Source organism: Typopeltis vanoorti, chromosome 10 (assembly GCF_054136105.1).
Source record: "Typopeltis vanoorti isolate ZY-2024b chromosome 10, IOZ_Tvanoo_1.0, whole genome shotgun sequence".
In the NCBI taxonomy this organism is placed as follows: domain Eukaryota; kingdom Metazoa; phylum Arthropoda; class Arachnida; order Uropygi; family Thelyphonidae; genus Typopeltis; species Typopeltis vanoorti.
Window position 1 is genome coordinate 125,405,800 of NC_143558.1, and position 23,932 is coordinate 125,429,731.

A 23,932-nucleotide genomic window follows, 5' to 3' on the forward strand; every position below is an offset into this window, starting at 1 on the left:
TTTTCACAGGGGTCCTTGCACTGCTGGCAACCACCCAGGTAATCACCTCATGGTCACTTTCATCAATTGGTGGATGATTTTACACCTCATTTATAATTACATCCTCTGATGAGATGACCAAATCCAAGACCCTTAATCCTCATGTGCCCTGTGTTACATATTTGTTAATAGATAAACTTATTTACTTATTATTCTATATTGCGCCGAAGCCAAATCGGCATCATCAAGGAAAAATACACTTGTATTAGACACATGCACACTTCAGTAACAGAGATACAGAAGACCAAAAGTCATACACTTATGCAGCCTATTGACTTTGGTTGGGAGTTCTTGGTCACTGGGCTGACTGCTGGTGGATGAGGGTTTCCCATATGAGGGTAAGTCTGATACAACCATATCTGTTTAGGTTGGGATAGTTGGTAAGAGCTGCAGCTGATTCCAGGAAAAGCCTCTCGAACTTGAATTTACTTCAGTGGAGTAAGTTGGCTTATTTTTCTAATGGATTATGTGCCAGTTATCCAGGGCATGGCCTGCTAATCTGGAGCAGCCGTAGTGATGAAATTGGATGTAATCTTGGTGCTCTGTTATAAGGATGTTGGCTATCCTACCTGTTTGACCATAATAAGAAAGGTTGCAGCTACAGGGCGCCTGGTAAATTCCAGGTAAATCCAGAGGTTGTAGCTGGCTCTGGGGGAGCAGTAAGGGCTTTCGTGTGGTTTTTAGGTGATCACAAGGTATTGTTCTTTTTTAAAATCTTGGCCACCTTTTCTAAGATGCAATGGATATAGGGGACAGTGATAGATTGACTGTAATCTATGTTTGGGTGGTGGGAGGGGGGGAGATGGTGTGTGTGTGCGTGCGCACATGGTATTAAAATACTCTTCAAAATCTATTTAGAATACAAAAATTTAATACAATGCTAGATGTAAGTGCAAAACAAACAAAACTATATAATTTACTTGCCACAATTTTAAAGCAATTCTTTACCTGTAGATATAGTTCTTTGTATTCCTCCAGCATCATGAGGTCCTACATGGCGGGCTAGTCTGTTCTTTCTACCTAAAGTAAACATGTATAATCAAGTATTAAAAAACTTCAAATCATAAGTAATAAAATGTGCTGAATTATTAATTTTCACACACAAAAAACTATTCCTCATTATGCAACTTTTACTGTATTGGATCCCAAAGGTCTCATTTCTGAAACAGCTATAGTGCATTACTGATGAACCCTGTATCTGAATCATATTAATAAATAAAACTTTATGGCCTGACCACATAGCCATATGCAACATTTAAGGATAAGTCAACCTCATGAAACCAAAATACAAGGAGGCGAAAATGATTATACAGTAGCATCCCCTTATCCATGGGGGGGGGGGGGATATGTTCCAAGACACCCTGTGAATACCTGAAACCACAGATAGTGCTGAACTCTAAATATACTATATATTTTCCTATACATACATATCTACCTATGATAAAGTTTAATTTATAAATTAGGCACAGTAACAGATTAACAACAAAAACTAATAATAAAATAGAACAATTATAACAACATACCAATAAAATTATCTGAATGTGAATGGAATCTTAGCAACCTCAGCATAAGTTTTTTATTATTTTTTTATTATTATTATTATTTTATGAAGTCAAGAACTTTTACCTTTTTCACTTAAAAGCATACAGCTTCTCTTTGGCATATCCGAATTGCCAGCATCACTACTTTTGTGTTTTGGGGCCATTATTAAGTAAAATAAGGGTTACTTCAACACAAGCAGCACTGCAACAGTCAATCTGATGACTACTCAGAATGGCAAGCAATTTAAAACTTATGAATTGTCTATTACTAAAAGAAAGAACCATATGGCTTCATTTCAGCAATGTAAAATTACATAGGCAAAGTGGATATTAGATCCAACATTATTTCAAAGCTGAATGTTTGTAGAACTATGCAAGTTTTGTAAGATGATCTGAGAACTTACAAGAATATAATCTTCAGCATTCCCAAGTTGCCTTAGCTTAAGTCAAGTGGTGAAAGCTAAGGCAACTTGGGGATGCTGAGGATTGTATTCTCAGTAAGCTCTCAGGTCAACTTACGAAATTTTCATAGTTTCTACAAACATTCGGCTTTGAAATAATGTTGGATCTAATATCTACTTTGATGATGTAATTATAAATTGTTTATTTCTATAATTTTCCATTTAATATTTTAGGATCGGGGTTGACCACGGATAACTGAAACTGCAGATAAAGGGGGAATATGGTATAATAAAAGATATGGTTACCTAACAGTGTGAAACAGTTACATTTGCTGTGGCAATGATTACAACCAAACCAAATTCCATTAGCCTATTTCTTATGCAAAACTGAAACCAAAAGCAGATACCAACACATTGGATTTACCTACTCTTGAGTTTCCCTAAAATACAGAAGGCTCAATACCCTTCTGTATTTTATTCCTTTTCAGAGGGTGCTTCATTAGTGATCGGATAAGGAGTAATCAGTGAGCTTCCTCGGTATCCAAAGTATCACATACCCACTGCTGATCGAAATTTGTAGCAGATGTAGGAAACAAACTTATTAACAAACAATGAGCTATTACATTCATAAGGTTTGCTCAAATTCTAAACAAAGTTTTGAAAAACTATATGTTCTACTTAAACAGAGAGGATATTAATCCCTTTCACATTAGTTCAGGTATTCCTGCTGCACTTTTCATTTGAAGTTGTTACTACTGCTCAAAACTCCTTTCACTGTAAGTTGTTCCATTGCTAGTATAACATTCAAAGTGCTTCAAATATGGAGGATGGGGGGAATCACACCAAGCTGTACTTGATTATACAGGATGTGTAACTTCTAGTATAAATACTGCTTGCTCAGAAACTGAACCAAAAGACAGACGGAGATTCATTCAATCCAATACCCTTGGAGGGTAATGGATGGCAATGCAGTAGCCAATGAAGTTCTAACTGAGGCTCATCTATTGCTGTTACCCTCCTGCCATCATCAGAGCTTTAATAGCTCAATAACACCTTATCCATACACTGTCCTCTACAGATAACGGGGAAGATGAAAAGCATTCTTGCTTCGCCCCTTTAAGCCAGTCCTTATAAGGACTGAACCAAAAGACAGGCGTATGTGAACAAGAGAACTGTAATGGCAGTTTCCATTTACTAGATAACATTTTTTTGCAGCTGTTTCCAGATAGAGAGAAGGAGATGCAAAAGTTTATCTCTAATTATTCATTCCTTGAAGTTGAAAGATACACAGAATATTTATCATTTTTGCCAGATGTTCATTCTTTAAAGCATTAACATCACTAGAAATTCTTCTGTAGTTCATTATTCTGTAATCAGCTGCTATTTGCATAAATTTCAGGTGTTTCAGTTACTAGCTTACTGATTTTTTTAAATAAAACATATTACACAGAGTTAATTAGACAAAGAATGATCTAGGAATGTGTAAAATGGGACTACATGTTCTACAAACCCTCACTTGAAACTAATGGTACATTAGTACTGTGGGATGCTGGAAATCCTGCTCTAAACTAAACATGACACTTTTTGCAAGCTACTTTAGTTCTCCAATAACACATTTCATGACGGTCTCACAATGAAAAACACAGCTCATGAAAACATAAATCTCTAAAAAGGACAAAACTGATTTGCCGAAGAATTTTCCAGCACTCTGGCACACTTTATAATTCTGTGACAACTAAGCTAGACATAGGATATTCATATGCAGTAATGTAATAAAATTGTGAGGAATGGAAAGCAAACTGAGAAATAAACCACACTAGATTACTCACATAATCAGTTTAAAAGATGAAACAATAGCACCAGCATAAATAACAGAGGCATCAAAAATATTAGATGTGGTATCAAGAACTGTACCAGATCAGGACAGTCCTAATATTACACAAGTCCTGGCAAAAGCTAAATAACCAAAGTAAGAGTGATAAGTGTTAAACGATACTTTCTCATAATGGATAAGCATAGTCCATCTGATATGTTCAAATTTGTAGTAATGCTTTTTTAAACCTGTTCTTATATAGTCTTTCCATAAGAAATATGTTCTTCTGAGACTTAGTCTTAACTGAAACCACTTACTCACACTACCATTTATTCTTGCAGAAATTATTCTGCAAGTATAAATGGTTTCAGTTTGCTTCATGCTTGATGAATTTTTAATGATTATCACAATAAACTTGTGGTTTACTTATTTCAGCTAGGTAGACCACAAGATAATGTATCTGATAAGTGCTGGGGAATGCCAGTGGAATCACTGAACCCAAGAAAGAGGAAAGCTTTGTAGACACATGGAATGTACTTTATTATTAAAATTAAGATTTTAAGAGTACTCTATACATGAGAAGGCTACAATATACCTAGCAAACACAGGGGGCATTCTCTAGTTAGGTTAGCAGCTTGCCAGAGGTCAAACTTGACTGCTTAAAGAAAGCAAAGTTTGGAAAACCAGACGATTGTAGCAAAACTAACCCAGAACAAATAAAGAAAGCAAAAATAAAAGAGAAAATACTGAAAACGTCAATCTCCTGATATGTACCCCTATCGGGTATTCAGGTTACTATTACAGAACTACATGATTAAGTTTACATTATTTACATAATAGAGAGGAGGTGTTGATTTTGAAAGAGACCTGAATGTTTCTGTAGCTCTTGACTTTTTAAAGCCTGAAGAGATCTTTGTTAGTTTGAAAATATTATGCTCCTTTGGTAGCAGTGCAGTCTCATGTATTTTAATGCAGGCTCCTATTGCATACAACTCAGCTGTAATGTTATTACATTTATAGGATTTGTGCAGATATATAATCTTATGCAGTCTGGAGAAACAGAATAAGATTCCACTAGGCACTCTGATTTTGAATAATATGTATAGATAGGCACAAAATCAGAATATTCCCTTCTGTGTTCTTGAAAAACCTGTTGGCAGACAACGGGAGGCATTGAATATTTTGGTAGCTTACAGAAAGAAAAGCTACATGATGGCATGCATAAATGATGTAGTGGTAATGTAATTAGTGGAGTCTGAGCCATGTTGTCTATCTCAATGTCTGTTGCTTCTAGCAGAGCTTTAATTATTATTAAGAGAAACCTCCAGGGAGTCAGAGACTCATCGAGGACAGCCACATACTACATGCACCAGCTATCATACTTATTCTTGAATTCATTCACAATGCTTGCACTCACAATATCCAATGGCAATCGATTCCAATCACGCACCACCCTATGAGAAAAAAATCTAGCCCCCCCCCCCCTTCTTAGCTTCTAAGGATGCCCTCTTGTCCTTTCCCCACCCTCCATAAATTGAAAAATTCCATCAACTGAAATCCTGTATGACCCTTTCAGAAGTTTGTAAGTCTCAATCATATCACCACTCTTTCTCCTGCCTGCAGTCTACAAACTCTCAATCTGATTACTGATTATAAAGGCAATCTGTCTTCATAATCAGTAATCCACAATCCTGATATCATTTTTAACTCTCTCCAATATATCTATCAAAATCACAACAGAAACCAGACCTGAACACAATAGTCCAAATGAGGTCTTATCAAGGCACTGTAAAGAGGCAAAATGATATCCTTATGTCTAAATGTGAACGTTTGTTTCAGCATTGCAATTATCTTTTGCATCATCAGCAAATAGCTGTATGTCGCTTATCAAATCCTTCCCAATATCATTAACAAGTTTGCTGCCAACTACAAGTATACTCATAGTTGGTATATGAGCCTCACAAGCCAACTACGAATATACTCGTATGTCGATTACCGGCGGGTACGAGATTACTCGTACTGACCTTGAAGAAGCGAAAGTGCTTGGCGTGTGGAGCGAGCAGTGAACGTGTGTATACTCGTAGTTGGTATATGAGCCTCACAAGCCAACTGTGAATATACTCGTATGTCGATTACTTGTACTGACCTTGAAGTGCTTGGCTTGCAGTAACAAACTATGCCCGATGAGCATGGCAGAGAACGTGTTAATGTTAAGATTGAATAACAGTGGACCAAGCCTATATTCTCCAATTTATGCAACAGTCTACCATGCTGTATTCTGTCAAAATCCTTAGCAAATCCAACAGTATCATGGTGTATCCATTCCCCTTATCTTGTTCAATGGTAACATTATTATAGAATGTGAGCAAGTTGCTAAAACATGACTTTCCCTTAGTAAACCCATGTTACTCCTTGCAAAGTAGAGATTCACTGTCAACCCATTTCTGAATGCGAGCCCTAACCAATTTTTCCAAAATCTTCACCATCACTCCTGAGATACTAATTGGTCAATAGTTGAATATATCAGTCTTTGCATCACCCTTGTGCCATGGAATTACCATACATTCTTTCCATTCCTGTGGAATCTTCCTTGTTCTGAGACTCATATTAAACAGTTTGGTCAAAGGAATAGTCAGTTCAGCTGAACAATCTTTTAGCACACGTGCCGATATCTCATCCATTCCTATTGCTGAATTCTTATTCAGTTTCTGCAACAGCTCTAATACCTTGTCCTCATACACCTGAGTTTCTTCATCTAGTGAAGAGGTAGCAGTTAGTTCAATGTTGCAGTTACCCTCACGCCATCTGCATTTAGAAGAGATTTTTTTTTTCTTTCATATTCATTCCAATTAGCGAATCAAAGAGTTTTATGGCAGTTTGTTGAGTGTTGTACACATCTCATTGTGTTTAAAAAATAGTTGGCGACACTGGGTGATCTGGCAGAGATTTTATTTTCAAGTGTATACCAGAAACAGCTATTATTAATGTCTAAGCAACAAAGATTGTTCATTTGCCTCGATGTACAGAATACAAAAAAAGGTGAAGTTTGAAATGTCCAGTTGCAATTCTGATGGCTTTATGGTGAACAGTATCTAGCCATACTAGAGTCCTTTCTCTGGAAGACACATACAACTTGGAACCCATAATCAAGTTTTGCTCTATCTTATAAGTGCACAATAAAGATGGCATATGTGTCTACACCCCAAGAGGTGGAAGACAGTGCAAAAGTTGTTCATTGCTTTATGACACTTATCTTGCAACTGATGTATGTGAGGGAGAAAACTTTGTTGTGAGCTCCAGCTTCTGATGCAACTGGGATTGAAGTTTGCCCAAGTATGAGTTCTGGATTAGGATGAAGACTGTGTCTGCAGCAAAAATGCACCTAAACTGTCTTGTACTGTGAAAATCTGAACCCATTTCCACGAGCCCATTTTGAGAGATGGTCAATGGTGGAAAACGAGCAAACTTCTTCACCAACAGAAGATGAAGTCACCCACATAGATGGCATTACTTACTGTTGGAGGAAGTTGTTCTGTTATGGAGTTGACCCTGATTGCAAAATGCGTGATGCTTGCTTAAAACTGAACTATATGAGCTTCCTCCTCTTGGTAATATGGTGGAGAGAGAGAGAGAGAGCAGTTCCCAATCACACCTGGAAGATTCAGTTAGATAAGAAGTTCTTGATAAAAAGAGGGAAATTCAATCTAAGACCAAAATTGTGTTGATCTTTCGGTATTCAAAATCTCTAAGCAGTATCCTATGCTTTTTCCATATCAAACTGATACTAGATGCTTATATTGTATGACGCAAATAAAAAAAAAAAACAGTACTGAATTTCGATCCCCCCTTCAGAATACTATGAAATAAGGCATTCGATTGCATGCAGATTAATAGATCATGCATACCATTTTATTTAAATGTTTATGCCATTACATTTAACTGTACTGTAGCAATTGTTGGAAGAAAAGACGTTTATAGTTGGGCATTATTTTCATTCATACAGAGTTGGTAGAGCAAATGGTTCAAGCCTACGACACATTTGAAAGCAGTTTGTTCATCATTTCTGTAAGCATTCCCTAAGGAAGAGTGTCATCATTGCCTTAATCGAGAAGTTCTGACATACTGAGTATTATGCCGCAATGCAAAGGCTATTAGGGGAGACCACGAACTGTTAGAATCATAAGTGTGTGCTGGAGCAAGTGTTACAATCTCTGAAATGCAGACAACATGGAACAGTGGTAAAACTTGGGATACCTAAGCAGTCATTACAGAGAATTCTTAAGGAACTGAGTGCCTTTTCATATGTCATTCAGGTGGGTCAGTGTTTAACAGCAATGGATTGTCTGCGTGGTTAACCTAGTGGCTATGTGCTTCGCAACCATATGCCAGGGGAAGGAGTGTCCTAGGTTCGATTCCCGTCGATGCCGTGAGGAGCTTAAGGATCTTCCTCAGTCATAGCCAAGTTAGCTGGTCTTGGGTGTGGACAGCAGGTTTTTCCCCAGTTTATTTGGGGTTTTTCATCTGTAATGTCTAAATTAGTGAATTATCACCATTTTACTTATAGCTAAGTTACTGAATCAATATTTCATATAAGAACAGCAAATAATAATAAAATCTTTAAAATTCTAAAACTATTCATTACGTTTAATGATGGACGATGTCCTTAAAAGTTGAGAATGTTTCATTGTCTCTAAATTTTTGTTTCGATATCTTTTCTTTATCTGAAATGGAACTCTTTTGTTTGAAGAGGTCATCCAAGGATTTGTAATTCTGTACCAGTTTTTCCAATCATCATTATTATCCTGCCACATTTTATGATTATAATAATTATTGTTTTCATCAAATGCTGCTCTGTTATCATTGGCGTAACCCTCTAGAGATAAATAAGGTTGACTGTTGGCATTTTCTCCATATTCTTCAAGATTATAATAAGGTCTGGAATATTTTGATGACTGCATTTCATCATCCCATGGGATTCCATACTTTTCATTTTCAGAATATATAGCAGCTTTCAAACTTTCTGGATACCGATTTACTTTTTGTGTTGAATGCATGTCATTTAAATATCCTTTAAGTCTGTTCTCATATTTTTCCTGATGAGGTGAAAAATTTTCCTGTGGTGGTATATCTTCAGCATGGTCTTCATTTTTTCTCTTTAAGTAAGAATATTCTCTCCAGTACTGTGGGTGATCATTCAAAAAATTAAGTCCAATTTGAGAGTAATTCACAGCATGAAGATATTCAGTATTCTTCTTGTTGTCTATGGAAAATAAAAAACATGATTTTCATTAGATACATATTGTATTCATTGTTTTACTGAAAATAATAACAATCTCTTCAGATTAACAAACAAGTCATAAAAGTTAGTTTTATTCTTTGGCCTTCATTTTCTCTATTTATTTTCAAGGCATACTAAATAAAATAAAAATTAGTAACACCTCCACTTTATTTAAGAATACCAAGATAAGATGTTTTTATAATAAACTAGTGGTGGACTACTAATCACTAGGCAGCTGAAGTGCAATACACAAATTCTACCTGTCGTGAGCAATGTGTGCATATCCTTTTTCTCTAAAGTGAAAAAACATTACATTTTTGTGATTATGCAATGTTACAGTTTTCTTTTAATCTAAACATGTAGATTTGTATAATAGTGCTTTTGTGTGTGATAGTCAGATTGGATATAATCATTGTACTGTGGTACTAAAAGTGTTCACTTTGGTTGTTATTTTTGATTAACATTACAAACATAGTGGCAGTGGCAGCAAAGAAGGTTATGTGAGCAGCGTGAAAGGTATCAACTCAGAGATTGAGTTCTTTCCTGGACTTTTTGCAGTGGATAAAATATAACTGTTTTATGTATGAACACAAAAACGTTAAAGATTTATGGAGTACTAAATCTAACGATTAAAATAAACATATTATTGCATGTGAGAAGTGCGATGAAAGGCTAGGAAATTCCTTTTTTGATTATTCCTGAGAACAATTAAATTACTGTACTGCCTGAAAACATGTCTTATGCACCTTATTTTTTACCACACCTTTAATGATTAAGTCACTACTTAATAATAATCAGAAAATGGGAGTGTTTGAGACGATAATAATAGAAGTGACATGGAAGAGCTTAGACAAGAGTTAATGAAAAGGAACAGTCAGGTTAAATGTATGGAGGAGGAAACTGAATGTTTAAAGAAGAAGAATACTGATATATACACCCTCTGTCCAAAGAGAAACAGAACTTTTTGAAAATAGAACTAGTGGCGCCATCTATTGTATCTTTTTGATGTCAAAAGTGGCAACCATCATTAGTGTTGTGTCAATTGTTTATGACATTTGTTTCATTAGAAGTTGAGTTATAGTGCCAAGAGTGATTGTGTGTTTTGACGAATGGTCGGAAAATGAGTTTCAAACAGAGAGCGGCGAATGAAACTCATTTTCCGATCATTGTCATACACCCTCTGAACGAGTTTATGAGTGGTTTAAGCGATTTCAAAGCGGTCGTGAGTTGCTTGAGGATGACAAAAAACCAGGATGTCCAAAAACTGGACTGAGCCAAGTTAACATCCAAAAAGTGCATGATTTCAAAGAAAACCCAAAATAGTCCATGCAATTGATTGAAGATGAATTGGGGATTCCAAAATCAACTGTGCACAACATTTTGACCAGGAGTTTGGGCCTTCGTAAATTGAATTTGCGATTTGTTCCAAGTTGACCAATAACCAAAAAATGTATCGAATTGAACTGCAAGGACCTTGTTAAAACTGCTTATAAAGACTCAAACCATCCTTGAAACGATCATTACTGGTGACGAAATGTGGTGTTTTAAATACGAGCCTGAAACAAAGCATCAGAGTGCTGAATGGAGACCACCAGAAGAGGGGCATCCAAAAAAGAGGTGCTTTGAGAAGTAAAAAGTAAAGACAATGCTGATTTGTTTCTACAATTCCAAGGGCATTATCCACAAAGAATTCGTTCCACCTGGCCAAACGGTCAATGGTAAGTTTCATCTTGAAGTTTTGAAGTGATTGATAGCGAGAATTCCGCATATGGCATGAATATCGTGATGCAAGCAGCTGGTCACTTTTGCACGATAATGCACCATCTCATCGTTTGAACATTGTGAGACAGTTTTTTTTAGCAAAAACCAAGTTTGTGTGTTGGATCACTCCATATTCACCTGATTTAGCACCCTGTGACTTCTTTCTCTTCCCCCTGACTTCATTTTCCGATGAAAGGAAAGTGATACGACACCATTGAAAATGTCCAAGCAGCAGTAACCACGACCCTCAACAGTATCCCAAAAACCGCTATAAAAAAACTCATTTAACGAATTAGTTGACCATGCCAAACACCGTATCGAAGCTATGGGAGAGTATATTGATTGAAATAAATGATTTGAATAATTATAATTGGCCTGTGTTTTATTTTCTATCAAAAGTTTGGGTTTCTTTTTGGACAGAGGGTGTGTGACAAGGAGGTTAATAAGAAAAAGCAGGTATCTAAAGATGATGGGATTGCTTTTATATAGTGACTTAATCTATTAAAGGAACATTAGACAGGTGGTACAATAAGATGAATATCAGATGCTCTGCATAGAATGAAGGAATGTATGCCAGAATTAGTGGTAGTGGGCAAAACGACTTGGACGGTGAAAGAAAGAATGTGGAAAGAGATTTGAAGAAGTTTTTGCAGCAGGTGAAGAATAACAGTGTTATTGGAAAAGTGATTAGTTTTTTGCCCAGATATGACAGCAGTAAATTGAGAAAGAGAGCAATGATACTGAATGACAAAATGGCTGAATTGTGTTAGGCAGAGAATGTTCAATTTGTGAATGTATGGAATGGATTCAAAGGAAAGTCAGAATGGTTGAAAGCTGATGGGATGCATTTGAATGGGTTTGGTGTTGGTCATTTGGAGCGATTGTTGTTTAATAAGAGTGAAGGGTTCATATGAAATTAGTACCGCTAAGAGTTAGAGGGTCGAGAAGCAGAGTGTGGAAGGACAGGAAGAGTATGGATACAAAGATATGGAGTGATTATAGTAGGGAAGAGTGATGCTGTGCAAAACGGTGGGGATGATAAGAATATAAATGAAAATCAGAGTTGGGATCAGGGAAATGAGGATGGTCAGAACGAAGGGAGAAGTGCACTATAGCACAAAAAGTAAAGAGTGATTGTGTTGATGGGATGGCTTCAAAGAGTGGAGAATTGTTATGCTTGTATACCAATATATGGAGTATCAGAAATAAAGTGGATGAGTTCGTAGCATTGATTGAATCAGTACCCCAGACATAACTGAAACTTGGTTGATTGAGGTTAATATACTGTCATGACTTGAAATGTTAGAATAAAGAATTTTCCTAAAGAATAGGAAGGTGAAGAAAGAAGGGGAAGTATTGTTAATGATAGCAGAGGGATTGTGTCCTTCAAGAGTCTAAGTAGAAAACAGTAGTACAAATGAAGATTTTGAAGCTGTTTAGAAGTGAAGTTGAGATCAATAGAATAATATATCCAATAGGATGCTGTTACATGCTAGGAAATGTGGAAAGTACTGATTGTGAAATGTTTAGACAAATTAATTGGGCAAGTAAAAGGAAGATGACCCCAATGGGAGATTTTAATTATAGGAATGTGGAATGCAAAGAAGAGATAGTGTATGCTAGCAAAGAGAGTGAATTTGAGTTTCTACAGGATAACTATCTAAAGCAGCATGTGATGGAAGCAATGCAAGGTTTATCAGTGTTAGATTTGGTGATATCCTCACAGAATGTGGTTGTGAATGAGGAATCAACACTGCTACCTGTTGGTGAAACTGATCATGAGGTACTGAGTTCGAAGGAAATCACACAGGAAAAGTTGTTATCAAGAAGGTCCATATGTGGAACTACAAGGTGGGTGCTTATCAGAAGCTCTATAGTCAACTAATTGTGTATTGTGTAGAAAATGAATTGTGTAAGAAATGAATTGTGTAGAAAAGATGTTGAAAGTGCATGGGTAACAATAAGGCAATATCCACTACAAGCAATGCATAACTGATACCAAGAGTTAAGTGAATAAATAGAGTAGAAGTGAGATGTATGAATTATGAAATCAAGCAAGCAGTGTTACAAAAGAATTTGTTATGAAGGAAGTACAAGACAATTCTCAGTGAACAGATGAACAAAGAAAATAAAGTGCAGGCCAGAAAAGTGACGAGCATGGTTAAAAAAGAAAAAGTAGAATATGAGAGGAGATTGGCCAGTCAGGTCAAAGCTAATCCAAGGGAATTTTTTTGCTATGTGGCAAGCAAGAGAAATAATAATTATGACAGGTTGATAGTTATGGTAACAGAGTAACCATAGCAAATGATATAGTGCAGGGATTCTCAACCTATTGTTAAATTGTGAATGAAGCTATGTTATGTAATTTATTATTTTTCATTCACATTTAACATGGCTTATTAAATATTAATCATGGTTTATATAAAATTGTTTATTATTCCTTAATTAAGAATTACTAATTAAATATTTACTCAAAATCTGACCTGCTATTAACTTATAAAATAATAATATGTTTAGAATTTTGTGTAACTAAATATATATGGTGTAACGTAAAGTGTTAATTTATATTTAACTGTATACGTAATCAAAAAGTTAAAGAAGTAGCTTAAATATTCTGTTGTTTTTATTTGTGAAATATTTAATGTTATGTAATCACTCATGAATAATAATAGACCATACATTACATTAGAGAAATGTTTACGTGCAGTCTGTTGTCATGGAGATGCACGCATAAACAACCACGAGTGGAGTAGAGCGTGGCGTTCGAACGTAAGGTGGGAGTGAAGGTCATATATAGATAGATATGTAGAGAGAAAGAAAAAGAGGAGGGAGGTCATAGATAAGATAGAAAGGAAGAGAAGAATTATTATTAAGGAGTGAGGAGAGAATTTTGCGGAACCAAGATTATAAAATCCTCAGGGCAGAAATTTATGAGTATAGTGTTCGGAAGTGAACCTATAAGTAGTGAAACATAAAGTTTAATGTCATAAGCGAAATCTGCTGTTGTTATGAAGAAAGGTTGATGCCGTAATCAGATAAAAGGAAACTGGACAGTCAATGCGAAAATTCTGATTAGTTCTAGTTAATCTGGATTACGATTAAATTCTATGTTGCCCTAGGAAAAGGTTATATTGATTACTTGGAGAAAAGTGAACAGGAAAAGATATTAGTACCCAATTACTGTTGTTTGGAATAGTGAAGTGCGACTTACAGTAATACAGTTTAAACTATGGAGAATATTTGTTATGTGTGTTCCGCTAATGTTAATTAAGTTAATTCATAAGTGCTCTCTCAATAATTTGATGTACTGAAGAATTTGTCTGGTAAGAGTAGTTGTATAAGTTTCTCTATTCTAGCATTAACTGTAATATACCTCCGATGCTCAAGGTCCGGGAATATATTTGCTTGGAATATAGCTTACGTAGTTTATTGCCTGCTGTGAATATAAACATTGAGCTGATAGATTTGTGAAGACTGATTAAAGTGTGAAATTGTTATATTAACTTGAGAGAAGAAGATTTGTGTTTTTGGGACTGTGAATAGTATATTAAAGTTAGAACATTGAATTAGCATCAGTGACCTAAGAAGAAGTGTTAAGTTAATTGTATAGTTCCATTTTAAAATAGAGTTCTTGTATTTTGTTAACCATATCATATATTAAATGTTTTATTTTGTTGATCTAAATATTGTGTTTGCCTGAATTCCTTATTATTGCACCGTTCATAAACATTCGAATCTTGCGGGAACCCCAAGTAAAAATGATAATAGATGATTCGGCCTAATGAGATGACTGTTAACTTAATTTAGAACTGATCCTACTATTTATATAGACTAATCTAAGAATAGGGTGGCGCAGTATAAATATAAATTTCCCTACTTTTGGATCGGTGATCATTTCGTAATTAGTTGTATTATTCATAAAAGTGACTTGAAACTAGATAGATTTAGAACACGACAGAAAAGAGTCGTCACGACAAATGGCGCAGCAGTCGACAGGATGTGATTTAATAGGTAGGAATTAAATTTAACAACTATAAGATAAGAAATTGAATTTAAGTTTAGTGATAATAATCGTAGAATTACTCCCTGAAATTTTAGAAAGTGAAATAATTAAATCACAGTGAACTGGTTATAATCTGGACTCAGGCAAAGATAAAAGTTAATTTTAAAGTAAAAAAATTGAATTAATTGAGATAGTAATTTATTAATCACTATGGCTGTCACATCAAGCTCTGAAATGAATGACAGTGAATTCTTTCGTACGGTAAAACCCGCAACAGGTTTTTCCCCAATATTCAGGTGAAGAATCAGATGATGTACTATTTTTCTTTACCTATGTTGAAAAACTTAGAGAAATTGCAGGTTGGACTGATTTTCAATTGCTAGTTATGATTAGAAGTAAATTGGTAGGTAAAGCAAAAATATTTTTGCATTCTTCTCCAATACTTCGAGAAACCTTAGAATACAAGAAGTTTAAGGATGAACTAATTACTAAGTTTTCCCATACTAGGTGCTACGTTAAAACCCTTACAGAACTCCACAAGTGCATGCAAGATGACAAAGAAGATGTGACTAATTATTATAACAGATTGATGAACATTGCTAGATCTATGAGGGTGTCCCCCTACAGAGAAGCCTCACTTAAATTGGATTGTGTTTCAACAATTTCGACTGGGACTACATAAAAATTTAAGAGAGATTATTTACAAAAAAAGAGCTGTCAATTTAGAAGCATGCTACAGTCTGGCCAAGCAAAGAGAGAAAATATTGGAAGAAATGCAACAAATATGCTCCATAAGACAATCACTCACTCAAGATTGTAATGATCAACTCACACCTTCACCAATTCTTGAATACCTTTCAAACTGTAAAAAAGGGAAAGAAATTAAGAATGAGGAAGTCAATGAAGTTAACTCTATCACCTTAACTAACAAACCAGATTCACTAGACTACGATTTCCATAGAATGCAAGGTGTGACGATGGCCAAGGAGAATGGCAAATTGCCTTTAACCCTTGTACAAGGTCTGATTGGAAAAATTCCGTGCAATATTCTGTTAGATACTGGAGCCCATATATCAGTTATTTCTAACTCTATGGTGAATAAACTTGTTGATAACTTTTCTGATAACATCACCCTGATTCAGAGACCAGTGAAAATCACGGGAATTGCTAAAATTGAACTGATTGCTACAAGAAAATTAAATGCTGAAATTTCCATACCTTGTTTTCCAGTGGAATTTTCACATGATCTCATTATCCTTCCTGAAGTTGCTGATACAAATGACCAAATCATACTAGGACTAGATTTCCTAGAAAAAAATAAATTCATGTGTGACTTTGCCTCCGAAACCATTTCCCTATGTGGCGTGAGTCATAAATCAATATACAATGAAGACAATGAAAGGAAACTATGTGACAAGATGGAGATTGAGACCTTAAACCTTGAAGACGGATTGAGTGATAAGAAAAGAAAATTATTGCACGAAACTCTTAATTTAGCAGAATCAAAAACTGATAGAGCAGAAATAAAGAACTTCATTCTATTAATGTTTCAAAAATACCCTCAAACATTCACTGAAGATATTAGCTCATTAACTTGTACAAACAAGGTAGAACATTCCATTGAAATCACTTCAGACACGCCTATCTATACTAAGCAGTACAAAACCCCTCTTAAATATCTAGATAGACTTCAGATCCTTCTAAATGATTATGAAAAGGCTGAGATCATAGAAAAGTCTAATTCCAGATGGAATAGTCCTTTTTTATTAGTAGAAAAGCCTGATGGAAGTCTCAGATTTATATTAGATCTGCGTGAGATTAATAAGGTCACTAAGCCCATTGACTTTCCTCTATGTAACATAGAAGAACTTCTGACTAGTCTAGAAGGAGCAAAATATATCTCAAAATTAGACCTGAACTCTGGCTACTTCCAGATACCTCTTAGAAAGGAGGACAGACAGTTTTTTGCCTTTACCACTCGATGGCAAAAATACCAACTCTGTCGACTTCCTCAGGGGGCCAGAAATTCAGCTATGAGTTTCCAATGTCTGATGAACACTGTACTCTCAGACATGTTAGGAAAGGGAGTCATATGTTTCCAGGATGACCTATTAATTTACACCTCAGATTTAATATCACATGAAGAAATTTTAGATAATGTATTAAATAGATTAAATTTGTCACGTCTATCATTGAAGTGCTCAAAATGTAAATTCTTCATGAGAAAGGTTGAATACCTAGGACATGTTGTTAGTGAGGCTGGAATAATCCCTACTCAAGAAAACATCTCTGCCATTCTAAGAGCTAAAATACCCACCTCCGTGAGACAAGTACGAAGGTACTTAGGAATGGTAAACTTCTATAGAAAATTTATTCCAAATTGTTCTCAAATAATGGAGCCCATAATTAAGTTGACTAAAAAGGGAGAAAAGTTCATATGGGGAAAAGAACAAGAGTCTGCCCATAAATCTTTAAATTTAGCATTAACTAGATCTCCTGTTCTCACTCATCCCACTCTTGGAGAACCCTTCTATCTTGCAGCAGATGCCTCGAATGATACTATTGCAGCTGTGATAGAACAGAAGAAGAAGGAAGAAATTAGGCCCATTGCTTTTCTAAGTAGAAAACTATCTGCATCAGAAAAAAATTACTCAGTTATTGAAAAAGAAGCACTAGCTATTGTACATGCCTTAAGGAAATTCAGATACATGTTACTAGGACAAGAAATTTTTCTAAGATCTGACCATAAACCCCTAACCTTTTTATCCACGATGAAGGATAAAAACCAAAGGATTATTCGATGGGCATTAGAATTACAAGAATTCCAAATACAGATATGTTATATTCCTGGAAAACTCAATGTAGTTGCTGACTACTTATCCAGGGCCCTAGATGATAAAGTAGATGAGGATATCAGTGCAGAAGAAAAGATAGTGAACTTGATAGCCGAAGAAAATGAGGGACAAGAAAACACAAGGAAACCCCCACACCTTCAGAATTGGACCAAATTCTCCATTATAGAAGCACAAAAATTGGATCCTACATGGGGAGAAATATATCGACGAATCAAAAATGGGGAAGGAGTCTTGGAGGAACACACGTTTTTGCAGTCCTTATTTTTGGATGAAGTGGCCTCCTGATGGCAAAACATGATGTCACCGGAAATTGGAAGAACAAAATAGTAGTTCCTACTGTCATGATACCGTGGGTGTTATATACCTTTCATGATGCTGATCTGGCAGGACACCAAGGGTTTTTCCGGACATGGGGGAGAATTAGAAATAGATATGTGTGGAAGGGAATGAGACGAGATGTTGAAAGTTATGTGTTTTCATGTCATCTATGTCAAAGAAAATCAAATTATGGAGGAAAGGCTCCTCTTCAACCTTTCCCTATTCCTAGTCGCCCTTTTCAAGCTTTGGCCATGGACATTATAGGTCCACTCCCTACTACCTCTAAAGGAAACAAGTATATACTTGTTGTAATAGATATGTTCTCTAGGTTTCCTGAAGCCACAGCAATGAAGAATCAAACTGCGCAAACCGTAGCTGGCAAGTTGTTCAAGATGATCATTTCAAGATATGGAACCCCCCAAACACTTCTCACTGATCAAGGTTCAAACTTTACAGCTGAAGTTATGCTTCAATTATGCAAGTTACTGAAGATAAAAAAGCTTTTCACTACTCCTTATCACCCCCAAGGAAATGGAATGTGTGAAAGGATGAATCGTACGCTGAAACAAACACTATCCAAACTTGCTGATAATCACTTGTATAATTGGGATAAGTTCCTTCCGCACACCCTTTTTGCTTGTAGGACAGCCCTGCATGCTGCCATAAAAGAAGCCCCTGCTGTAGTTTTATATGGTTTTGAACCACTGTTTCCCAGTGACTTCAAGAACACGCATGCAAACTCAGGATTCCCAGACATTGATCAGTATCTTAACAATATGATCTCTGAAAACAAAATTGCATATGATCTTGTAGCAGAAGCCAGTCAAAACAGCTCACAAAAGGCTAGAGCGTATGCTAATAGACTAAGAACCTATAAGGAATTAAAACCTGGAAGCTTAGTACTTTTGCGACAAGATCATAGTAACAAGAGAACAGGAAAGTTTGGAAAATGTGCAATAGGACCTTATGAAGTTGTTGAAAAGACATCTCCTGTCAACTTTCGAATAAGAGAATCTACAGGAATGAGAAGAACTTTAGTTGTCCACTCAGACCGACTGAAATTGTACAAGAAGAGACCTGACAAATTATGACAGGTTGATAATTATGACAGGTTGATAGTTATGGTAACAGAGTAACCATAGCAAATGATATAGTGCAGGGATTCTCAACCTATTGTTAAATTGTGAATGAAGCTATGTTATGTAATTTATTATTTTTCATTCACATTTAACATGGCTTATTAAATATTAATCATGGTTTATATAAAATTGTTTATTATTCCTTAATTAAGAATTACTAATTAAATATTTACTCAAAATCTGACCTGCTATTAACTTATAAAATAATAATATGTTTAGAATTTTGTGTAACTAAATATATATGGTGTAACGTAAAGTGTTAATTTATATTTAACTGTATACGTAATCAAAAAGTTAAAGAAGTAGCTTAAATATTCTGTTGTTTTTATTTGTGAAATATTTAATGTTATGTAATCACTCATGAATAATAATAGACCATACATTACATTAGAGAAATGTTTACGTGCAGTCTGTTGTCATGGAGATGCACGCATAAACAACCACGAGTGGAGTAGAGCGTGGCGTTCGAACGTAAGGTGGGAGTGAAGGTCATATATAGATAGATATGTAGAGAGAAAGAAAAAGAGGAGGGAGGTCATAGATAAGATAGAAAGGAAGAGAAGAATTATTATTAAGGAGTGAGGAGAGAATTTTGCGGAACCAAGATTATAAAATCCTCAGGGCAGAAATTTATGAGTATAGTGTTCGGAAGTGAACCTATAAGTAGTGAAACATAAAGTTTAATGTCATAAGCGAAATCTGCTGTTGTTATGAAGAAAGGTTGATGCCGTAATCAGATAAAAGGAAACTGGACAGTCAATGCGAAAATTCTGATTAGTTCTAGTTAATCTGGATTACGATTAAATTCTATGTTGCCCTAGGAAAAGGTTATATTGATTACTTGGAGAAAAGTGAACAGGAAAAGATATTAGTACCTAATTACTGTTGTTTGGAATAGTGAAGTGCGACTTACAGTAATACAGTTTAAACTATGGAGAATATTTGTTGTGTGTGTTCCGCTAATGTTAATTAAGTTAATTCATAAGTGCTCTCTCAATAATTTGATGTATTGAAGAATTTGTCTGGTAAGAGTAGTTGTATAAGTTTCTCTATTCTAGCATTAACTGTAATATACCTCCGATGCTCAAGGTCCGGGAATATATTTGCTTGGAATATAGCTTACGTAGTTTATTGCCTGCTGTGAATATAAACATTGAGCTGATAGATTTGTGAAGACTGATTAAAGTGTGAAATTGTTATATTAACTTGAGAGAAGAAGATTTGTGTTTTTGGGACTGTGAATAGTATATTAAAGTTAGAACATTGAATTAGCATCAGTGACCTAAGAAGAAGTGTTAAGTTAATTGTATAGTTCCATTTTAAAATAGAGTTCTTGTATTTTGTTAACCATATCATATATTAAATGTTTTATTTTGTTGATCTAAATATTATGTTTGCCTGAATTCCTTATTATTGCACCGTTCATAAACATTCGAATCTTGCGGGAACCCCAAGTAAAAATGATAATAGATGATTCGGCCTAATGAGATGACTGTTAACTTAATTTAGAACTGATCCTACTATTTATATAGACTAATCTAAGAATAGGGTGGCGCAGTATAAATATAAATTTCACTACTTTTGGATCGGTGATCATTTCGTAATTAGTTGTATTATTCATAAAAGTGACTTGAAACTAGATAGATTTAGAACACGACAGAAAAGAGTCGTCACGACACTATGGTATGCGTACCACTGGTGGTACGTAAGCCACTGCCGGGTGATACGAAAACAGATTTGCTTACTGGTACATCTAATATCTTGAATTAAATATAGTGGTACGGCACTGGAAAAGGTTGAGAACCTCTGATATAGTAGGATAATTTAATGAGCACTTCATCATCAGAGTATATCATAGTGGTGTGAATGATGCTGCGCAACATGTAGAAGGGAGGCAAGAATTAGGAGAATTAAAGGTGAAAGTCAGAGGTTTGTCAAGTGTTGCTTGGGTTAGATGTTAATAAGGCTGTGGGAATGGATGGCATATCACCACGTATTTTTAAAGAATGTGCAAAAGAATTAGCCATGCCCTTGACCTGGTTATTTAATGAAAGTTTTGCAGTGGAGAAGGTTCCTAAGCAGTGGAAAATAAGCAGTACCTCTTCACAAGCATGATTCACATGATCAAAGTATTGGAAAAATTGATTAGAAATAGAATACAAGATTGGGTTGGTGACATAAGATTCTTATGATGGTCAGCATAGGTTTGTGAAGAGCAAGTCTTATTTTAGTAATCTGTTTATTTATGTTTTATGATAAGGTGATGAATGTGTTGGATAAGGGAGAATCACATACAGTGATATTCTAGGACTTTGCAAAAGTATTTGATAGATTACCACATTATAAGTTTGTGTACAAGCTTCAGAGGCTGGGACTAGATAGTATATTGGTTAAATGGATCAAAGATTGGCTTTCTGAATGATACTAGCAAGTTGTGTATGATAGAGTCATGTCTCCAAAAAGAAATTTTACCAGTGGTGTGTCCTGGGGTTCTGTTCTTGGGTACCTACTGTTTAACTTCTTTGTTAATGACATTTCATGTGGATTGACTGAAGATCTTTAAATGTTTGTTGATGATGCAAAGTTAGGTAGCATTATCAGGAGTAGTGCTGATATTTTCTACAGGAAGATTTGAACAGACTTTTGGTTTGGGCAAATGAGTGGGGTTAAAAGTTTTAATATCGACAAATGCAAGATGATACACTTTAGCATATAGAGATATAATGCTATGTACTGTATTAAGTTTTAAAAGAGGTATACCGTGAGTACACATATTGATACAAAATTAATAACAGAAAAACCTCACGTACAAAGATTATTTAATAGTATAATTTTTGCCTGTGTTTCACAAGCATCTTCAGTACATTAAGCTCAAATGAAACAATAACTGACAATTCCAAAAAGCGCCACCTAAGCAGCTGGTGTAAGATAACTAAAAAGGTCAATAACTTTCCTAAAAATAAAAAAAAATAAAAAATAATAATAAAAAAAATCAATACAATAAAAAGTTAGGAAAGATTAGCTGATTTGTAAAGTACTATCTCCCATAAAGGGGATAGATGTAAGCCGTCGGATCTGTTTACGTTAGGAGAATGAAGTAGAGTTTCACATGTTTCTTTATAAAGGCATTCCATGAGAAACTGACTTTTGTGAAGAAGTCTTGTCTTTCTCCAATGAACTTTGTGTCTAGTGAAGATGGCATGTTCTGCAAGTCCAGACATTTCAGGTTTAAAGTATTCAATATAAGATTGGTGTTCTAGCCGAATAGAGGCAGATCTTCCCGTTTGTCCGAAATAATATAATCCACAAGAGCACGGAATCTGGTAGACACCTGGATGATTAAGATGTGGAAGCTTGTCCTTAGGAGAAGTGAGAAAGGTGGAGATTTTTCTAAACGGTCGAAAGGAAATAAAAATATTCAGTGGTTTTAAAACTTTTGCTATACGTTCACTGATGCCTTGTACATAAGGGATAGTAATGCGCGTTATTTTTTCTGTGTTTGAAGAGGAAGACATATTAAAACTACTCAAATTTCTTTTAATGAAACAATTCTTATAACCATTAGATAGAAAGATCGTCTGAAGAACAAAATGGCCCACTCCTTTTGTTCTTCAGACGATCTTTTACAGAAAGAATTACAATATATAACTTCATCCTTTCTATCTAATGGTTATAAGAATTGCTTCATGAAAAGAACTTTGAGTAGTTTTAATATGTCTTCCTCTTCAAACACAGAAGAAATAAAGCGCATTACTATCCCTTATGTACAAGGCATCAGTGAACGTATAGCAAAAGTTTTAAAACCACTGAATATTTTTGTTGCCTTTCGACCGTTTAGAAAAATCTCCACCTTTCTCACTTCTCCTAAGGACAAGCTTCCACATCTTAATCATCCAGGTGTCTACCAGATTCTGTGCTCTTGTGGATTATCTTATTTCGGCCAAATGGAAAGATCTGCCTCTATTCGGCTAGAAGAAAACCAATCTTATATTGAATACTTTAAACCTGAAAAGTCTGGACTTGCAGAATATGCCATCTTCACTAGACACAGAGTTCATTGGAGAAAGACAAGAGTTCTTCACAAAAGTCAGTTTCTCATGGAACACCTTTATAAAGAAACATGTGAAACTCTACTTCATTCTCCTAACTTAAACAGATCCGACGGCTTACATCTATCCCCTTTATGGGAGATAGTACTTTACCAATCAGCTAATCTTTCCTAACTTTTTATTGTATTGATTTTTTTTTTTATTATTATTATTTTTTTATTTTTAGGAAAGTTATTGACCTTTTTAGTTATCTTACACCAGCTACTTAGGTGGCACTTTTTGGAATTGTCAGTTATTGTTTCATTTGAGCTTAATGTACTGAAGATGCCTGTGACACACAGGCAAAAATTATACTATTAAATAATCTTTGTAAGTGAGTTTTTTCCATTATAAATTTTGTATCGATGTACTGTATTGTTGAGCTGTACTTCAGGAAGTGGATGAGATTCAGGATCTTGGAGTGATGGAAGACAGTGGACTGAAGTTCCACAGGCACATTGCAAGTGTTGCAAAGACTGTACATCATATTTCTGCTATAATAAAAAGTACACTGACCTGTAGAGATAAGGTGGCGGTGCCTCTATATAAGGCATTGGTCAGACCATATATGGAGTATTATTGTGCTCAGATTTGGTCACTTAGTTTTCATTATGATGTGGAAACACTACAGAGGGTCATAAGATGAATAAGCAAAGTGATATCAAGATGCAGGAGTGTTGATTATGAAGAGCATTT

At 35.3% G+C, this 23,932-nt stretch overlaps 1 protein-coding gene across 1 annotated transcript in view; it reads right to left on the bottom strand.

Annotated features, from left to right (window-relative positions):
• Nucleotides 1–23,932, bottom strand: part of LOC150102772 (uncharacterized) — a 275,594-nt gene that overhangs the window by 23,705 nt on the left and 227,957 nt on the right. The window contains exons 13-14 of the mRNA XM_090398736.1: nucleotides 8,437–9,054; nucleotides 988–1,059 (exon numbers count right to left, since the gene is read on the bottom strand). Coding sequence (XP_090254862.1) covers nucleotides 988–1,059; nucleotides 8,437–9,054 — 690 coding nt within the window. The remainder of the gene's footprint in view (nucleotides 1–987; nucleotides 1,060–8,436; nucleotides 9,055–23,932) is intronic.